The 7,391-nt window shown below is 33.5% G+C and overlaps 1 protein-coding gene across 1 annotated transcript; it reads right to left on the reverse strand.

Moving 5' to 3' along the window:
* Positions 1-774: 774 nt before the first annotated feature.
* LOC131856645 (uncharacterized) lies at positions 775-6,516 on the reverse strand. Its single transcript, XM_059208500.1, has 5 exons — positions 6,272-6,516; positions 6,090-6,176; positions 5,164-5,468; positions 1,346-1,396; positions 775-1,087 (listed from the first exon to the last, which is right to left on the reverse strand). The coding sequence occupies exons 1-5, from the start codon at positions 6,443-6,445 to the stop codon at positions 775-777; spliced, it is 930 nt and encodes a 309-aa protein (XP_059064483.1). The 5' UTR covers positions 6,446-6,516.
* Between the last annotated feature and the right edge of the window lie 875 nt (positions 6,517-7,391).

Raw genomic sequence — 7,391 nt, forward strand, 5'->3', positions numbered from 1 at the left:
TCTATTGTACCGGTGAAAATAAAAGAGTAGACCAACACTGGTATAAACAAGAAGCAGTCAAAGAATTTCAAGTCATGTCAGTTGCCGACACATTTCCTTACACATCAAAATGGAGCATATTCAAAGAAGCAAAAAATAGAACTAGAATTATTTTACTTGTCCATGGCTGCATCACCCTGGGTTTGAATTTCAGGGGCATCGAAGGCTAGAATATTTACCTTCCATCTCATTGGTACTGCATCTTCTTAAGGGCAACGAAGGACCTCCCAGATATTGACCTCTATGTGTTGTTGCAATCTGGCATCTCATGAAGGGATCGATGCGATCTTTTTCCACTCTTCAGCCACTTTGGGCTGAGAGGAGCTAGTCCATCCCAAGGTCTCATCCTACACCAGTGCGTTGAGTTCTGACACCCTATCTGAAGTCCGTCCCCTTTCCACCGGTTGCAAAATTGGTAGAATGGGATCAATAGTTTCTATTTCCAATATCACCATGAGAGCCCCAACTTTGATTCTGACTCTGTGCACAATATGCTCATCCAATTGTTTACCAAATTGTTGCAGGCCATTCTTCACATGGTGGAAGTTTTGTCATTCAAGGGAATGCTTGATTCAGTCATAAAGAACCATGTAAGCATGGCTGGATTGGATAAAATATCATGGAAATAGGCCCCCAAGGAGAGCCAACCCCTGCCATAGATTATAATTATGTAGGGCTTCATGGAATGAGGCAGGTGCAAGCACGTCCTATCTTACCAACTTAAAAAACACTAGTTCAAGCAAAGGGATCAATTGCAAGAGGTCCAGAGTGTTGGACAGAAAACCTGAGGAGTTGATAGGGAAAGAGAATTCTTTTGGCTTGAGGGGACAAAATCTCCTCACCAATGAAATCTTTGACTACTCTTTTCAGTTGTGGGTTGTGCAAAAGAAATAGTTGGTCAAGGTCCCTGTCATTGATGTGTCCATGGAAAGTCATCGAGGGTTCTGAAATTCGTACTGGAACACGATCGTTCCATGGCATGTACTCCCAATGCATTTGCTTGCACCCTTCGCAAGAGCCATTCTCCATATTGTAGAACACTGAGATACTTCAAAAATAAAAAAATTCAAAAACTTTCACTGAGAACTATGTCTATAAAAATAGGCAAGTTTCCATTTATAAACAAAAATTAACATCTTGAAATGCAATAATTAATCAGATTTTAAAGACGAGTTCATGATTTCTTGCATTAAGTTGTGGCCGTAATTCAGTCGGGAGGATGTGTGAGAGGCCAAAATTTGTTTTGCCTTGTGTGAAGTGACATCATAAAAATCTCGGAGTACTCACACTAATCTTTCATTCATACCATCCGCATACTACATTTAAATGCATAACTGCAAGCGTCTTGTAAGTCATCCTGTTCATAGGCTTCAAGTTAAATGCAAACATGCAAGTACTTATTAAGTTGTAATTTGTGATTTGAGTGTTGTACTTTCTTTTTGTACTAATTCAAGCAATTTGGGAAAAGAAGATAGTTTGGTGGGAGATGCAACTGACTCAACTGAGATGCCATTGCAGCCCATATTTACTAATTTGTCAGCAACATAGTTGCCCTCTCTTAATGTGTGGCTAACAATGTAATCCGAAAATGTGTCAAGTAAATCCAAGATATGTTTCAAAACATATGATAGTTTCCAAGTCTTACATCTTTTCGAGGTAATTGAATTGATAATAACTAATGAATCCCCTTCTATGTGTATGTTGGAGAAACCACATTTCCTTGCTAACACCAGGCTAGCTAGTAAGGCATTTGCCTCCGCCAAGTTATTTGTACCTGAAGGGATGGGAGAAGCTTGGAAAGCACACACTTTGCCAAATTTATCTCGAATGTAAACTCCAATCCCCAACTTCCCTGGGTTTCCATGAGAAGAGCCATCGAAGTTGATCTTAAAGAAATTAGGTGTTGGGGGTACCCATTTTATGGAAGACCTATCTCTAACATGAGTTGAGGCCCAATTCGGGGGAATCCCCTTTGGCAAAATAATACCATTCCATGATTTTGCAATTACCTTATCCCACTGGGTAAATGACTAAATGTCCTTAGAATTAGTGAGAGATGAATTTATAATTTATGCAATCAAATTTTTGAAATTGATCAGAACGTGATCCAGAGAAGAGGATGTTTTTTTGAAAATTCTTTTATTCCTCTCCCACCAAATGGCCCAAATGATGTGAGCAGGAGCACATTTCCAAATGCCAATGAGAGCGTGTTGCAAATCCAAAAAGAAACAATATTAACTAATAGGAAAAAATATGCAATAAAGGTATTGAATTATTAGTGAATGTAGACCCCAAAAAAAAAAAAAAAATCTACAATATTAATCAATATGTTGCCAAAGTTGAAGGAAATATTAAGATAATCATAACATATTAAATAATAAAATATAATAATGATAGATCATTATATATGATCTAAAAATTTTGATGAAAAAAAGTTTATTATAAAATTTAAAAACACATTCAATATAGAATTATATAAATAGTAAAATGTAAAAGCTCTTATTCTTATTCTACAGTATATATACATATATATACATATATACATACATACATATACATACTTACTTACTTACTTACTTACTTACTTACTTACTTACTTACTTACTTACTTACTTACTTACATACATACATACATACATACATACATACATACATACATACATACATACATACATACATACATACATACATACATACATACCAAAGGAATCAAATGATGGTAGCAAATGATGAATTATAAGATCTGATCATCGATCTGCTCTTCAATGTCTGCCAATTGAAAACAAAAGCTTTCATAAATGCAAAACTCTCCTAACTTCAATGCTTAGTATTTTTTCCTTTAGCGAGCCACGACATTCTGAGGCTCCACTAAAACATATAAAAATATATTCAAATCATCTGGAAAGACTTAAATCTTTTAACTTTGATGAACCACGACCCCCTGTGGCTCCACAATAACATATAGAGTATTATGCTAGATCTATGATTTGGACGCATTGACTCTACACCAGATTAGAACCTTACAAATCTCAAGCCACTCTCCTACTATGAATTGATTTTTCTTCTCCTTTTAATATTTAACTGTTTACAAGCGTCTGATAACAGTTTACCAATGAATATTATATTGTAGAAGGGATTATAGTATAAGTCAAAGATTGAAGCAACCAATTAAATTATTGAGGAACAAACATCCAAAATAAGTCTCAATAATATAGTTATGGTTATACAATAATTATAAATATAAAGCTGATTTTTTTAAGTTAAGATTTATATTATAATGTTAAAATTAGTATATAAAAATCTAATAAAGAGAAAATATTTAACATTTTATTTAAAGTTGAATGTTGATTGATAAATTTTTTGAAGTAAAAGCATCTCAAAATCTATAGATAGTCTAGACATTCATTTATGCATATGAAAATTGGAACATTGATTTCTATGCAATATTCAATTGTCCTCACAAACATGTGTCAATTTTGTGTCTATAAACTAATTATGTGAATCCAAATGTGACCATCATAATCTATATGTTCTACCCTATGAATTTCAAAAAGAAAAGATTTCTAAATAACAATATTTTCTACCAAACTCTTAGGGGTTTTCTTTTAAGGGGATGGTATTGGAAAATACAATAACAAAATTTAACCATGCACATAAATGTGTGAATAATTGCTAAAAATTGCTATGTGATTAATATGCAGCAAGAGTCACTAAAGGAATAATTTTATTGTTGAATTCCTCGTGATCTCTTCTTTGAAGAAATATTAAAATTGAACTCAATAAATACTTTTCAATAAAAAATGTCACTTCAAATTGTAAGGATTTGAGCAAAGTCACGATTGGACCAAAGTGTAAGATGAGACCATGGGTTAACTGTTCAATTTTTATTTTGAAATTGTCAGGAACAAGATCGTGGCAATAAGGGCAATGTCAAACATGTGGGCATGAATTGAGTACTCAATCAAGTTGGATCAATATGTGATAGGATTGGATTGGATAACTGATTAAACTAGTTGGACAAAACCACTAGACTAGAATTACATAACTTATAAAACAAGATAAAAAATGCATTAAATATATATTTTTCATAGTTATTCTATTTTCTTTAATTATTAACAACATTTTCTATTAATTAATAAGTAATAAAAATGTACCATTTCTAATTATATAAAAGTATAATGATACTACTCAAAACTTAATTAAAAATGCATTAAATATATACCTTTCACCATTATTTTATTTATTTATTATTAATAACAATAATTCCTATCAATTAATAAGTAATAATACTTCCAAAGAAAATAGTTTGGTAATTCGGTGACATTAAAAACAGGGTGATTTAGTGCATGCATAAGAAGGGTCAAAATAATTGGTGAACGTGAAAATAGAAAATGCCAATATCTTTTTTAATAATTGCATACACTAATATGTGCATGCAGTACACTGCGCAACTCCTCTGTTTCTCGACGAATACCTTCAAGCTCTTCTTTATGGTCTCCAGAAAAAAAGATCCTTCATAATGCAATTTGCAAATAAAATATAAAGACGTGTGAGACCTCAGTTTATCATAAGCGAAACTACGTAACTAGATAATTAAAAGTAGAAATATATTAATAATATAATAACAATAAAATTAAAATTTAAGAGTTCTAAGTAGCTAGCATTGTATATTTGCTTATTTACAAAATCAAGTCAGCCGAATAAACTGTCAATTCAAACCAGCGTAGAAGTATCTAAATCAGACAGGCAACCTATAATGAATGAACGCTGCTGGGGCAAAGGCCCTCAATTTTTATTTCGTCACATCTATTTTGAAGTATCAAACATTAAAACGTAAACTGCTTGGATAAAAACAAGCAGACCCACGTCTGAAAAACTGACGACTTGGGTGTAACTCATTCAATTAATGGTTGTCAGTGTACCACTAGACCCTATCAAAGTCATTTACAAACTATAAAAAATGTAAAAACATATATATTGTGTAAATTTTCTTAACGACGCGGTTCCAATATGGAATATTTTAAGAGAAATTTGAGGAAAGATTTCTTTTATAGAGAATAATTTGCAGACCAGAAATAATATTAAAAGTCAAAGAAACCAACAAGAAATAAATCAATCAGATACCCATTCTTATGCAAAACTGTAAAACAAGTGATTGCTCCATGGATTATCGTATGGATAGCTTCCTTCATTTTGGCTTGCGTCTTAACTGTTTCGTGAGGAAGAGGCTGGAGCTCCAACACTATTTTGGCTAAATCATTCATGGACTTGAGAAGCATCACGCACTCTTTCTTGTTTCTTTTTTTTGTCTCCATCTTTTCTAAAACTGAGGCCACCAGTACGAGACCAACTGCCGCCCGATGACATTTTCCAATACCTTCTAAAACTTCTATACCTACTTTGATGTTTTTCTCACAAAAGATCGATACCTGTCCAATACATAACAAGAAGTAAGAAATAAAAAATTATTTTGAATCATCTAGTTGCTAAAGAGCCTTCTATGGCTATCCAAACCGAAGAATTTAAAAAAAAACAGCAGATTAGATAATTTCTTCATCACTTATCTAATCAGAAATCAAGATAAATAAAACACTATAATTCTACGTCAATAAATAAATAATAAATATGATGTTGAGAAATTACAATTCCAACACAAACGACAAAGTACACCAGGACATATGTATACTAGCTAAGCCACAATTACTGCTTCCTTTTAACAATATGTTTGATAGAGTAATATGTCAACTATAATCAGTAAGATCATCCAAATTAAGGTTAATAAGCACTTCCACTATAATTTACCTATGATAGTAAATAAATCTACTCTTATCAACATTAACATAGGATTAAACACTGCGATTACCTCATAGAAAACTATGAAGGATAGTTAATACATAGAACTGGAGAAGAAATTGAGATAAGCAAGTCCATCAGGATTGTCAATGAAAATAAGGGATTATATTTAGAAACCGAATGAAATATCACTAAATTGTATCAGAAACCAAATGTTTATAACATCTCTAAAAAAATATATTAATATTTGCTTCTACCTTCTCGCCAACTAATTTGATCGTATTCCCACATTTGTCTAAGATTCTCAAATGCTTGTTCTCGGAAAACTTCTCCTTCTTTGTCTCCTGCAACAATACAAGTCTTGTAAAGTATTCCTTAAAAGTGCAGCTAATAAAAAACATTCAGACACAGAAAATCATTGAAATAGAGCGAGTCATACTGTACTCTCTTTTTCTCGGAGTAAAAACTCATCAATGGCCACGATTAATTGGGTGAGATCGGGATCTAGCAACTTTTCCTCTTTTGCAAGCGTTTTACGAATGAAATCAAATAATTCATTTTGCGATTCCAGGACAGCATTTTGTGATTTCGGCGACTGCAAGTGCGTTTCCATTTTCTCGACTTTATGGACTTTACTTCAGTTTACAACTCACCGGCTCTTAGGAAATATAAAGAGGAGACGAAAGAATAAAGTCGTCGCTTCAGAGTGGATTGGCATTGAGCTGTATAGCCAAAAGGCGACCATTCATTTATGAGTGGATGGGAAGGGTTGAACGCATGAAAGGGCTGTGAAAGGTCTGTTGGGAGTATCAGATAGAGGTCCCTCCATACATTTACAAAAGATATTGTTGACAAGGACACAAGCAAAAATACTATAAATGATATCATTACTATTGACAAGGACACAATTTGTAATATTGAATACTCCGCGGAATTTTGAATACCGATTATAAGAGTTGTTTTTTATTAAGGATAAAACAGGTTTTGAGGGGGATCCGAAACCTCATACAATAGGTTTTGAAAGGACCTGAAACCCTTCGATTTTACTAGGATCTGGAATCCACATAACAACGCTGCCAAGAGGTACAATCATAGAAAATCAGCAGCCCAACCACATAAAAAAGGTCAAAACCTTACACCTTCAAAGCCAAATAAAGATTAAGCAAGAGAGTCCAAGGGTTTTATCAAGGCAAACTTAACCTTCAACATATACCAAGGAAACTTGAACCTTTGCAGAGAAAGATCCCAAAACCAAAAGAACCAGATCTATGAAAAATAATCTTAATGGGATAATCTAGAAATAGGGGGTTTTGGAAGGCTCCCCAAAAACTTCAAACAAGGGTTTTCCCAGGGTCTCTTAACTTGTAACATAGTCTTTAGGCCACCAAAATCAAAATGCGATACTAACCATAAACAGCTGGCCAAAGTAGCCCATGAAAACTACTAGTATCTAGTCTACTCGTGGGTTTTACAAGGCACTCACAACTTGAATCGGGAACCAAAAAGATAACCACTAAGAAAAAAATAGAAATTGGGGGGTTTTGAAAGGATCCCCTAAC

Source organism: Cryptomeria japonica, chromosome 7, assembly GCF_030272615.1.
Source record: "Cryptomeria japonica chromosome 7, Sugi_1.0, whole genome shotgun sequence".
NCBI lineage: Eukaryota > Viridiplantae > Streptophyta > Pinopsida > Cupressales > Cupressaceae > Cryptomeria > Cryptomeria japonica.

What these genes read in the sequence shown, in the direction of transcription:
- LOC131856645 (XM_059208500.1), bottom strand. Translation starts at nt 6,445, where the DNA reads ATGGAAACGCACTTGCAGTCGCCGAAATCACAAAATGCTGTCCTGGAA. An exon ending in TCCGAGAAAAAGAGAGTACA is followed by an intron (nt 6,177 to 6,271) that starts GTATGACTCGCT and finishes GTATTGTTGCAG; the next exon opens with GAGACAAAGAAGGAGAAGTT. An exon ending in TCAAATTAGTTGGCGAGAAG is followed by an intron (nt 5,469 to 6,089) that starts GTAGAAGCAAAT and finishes TGTATTGGACAG; the next exon opens with GTATCGATCTTTTGTGAGAA.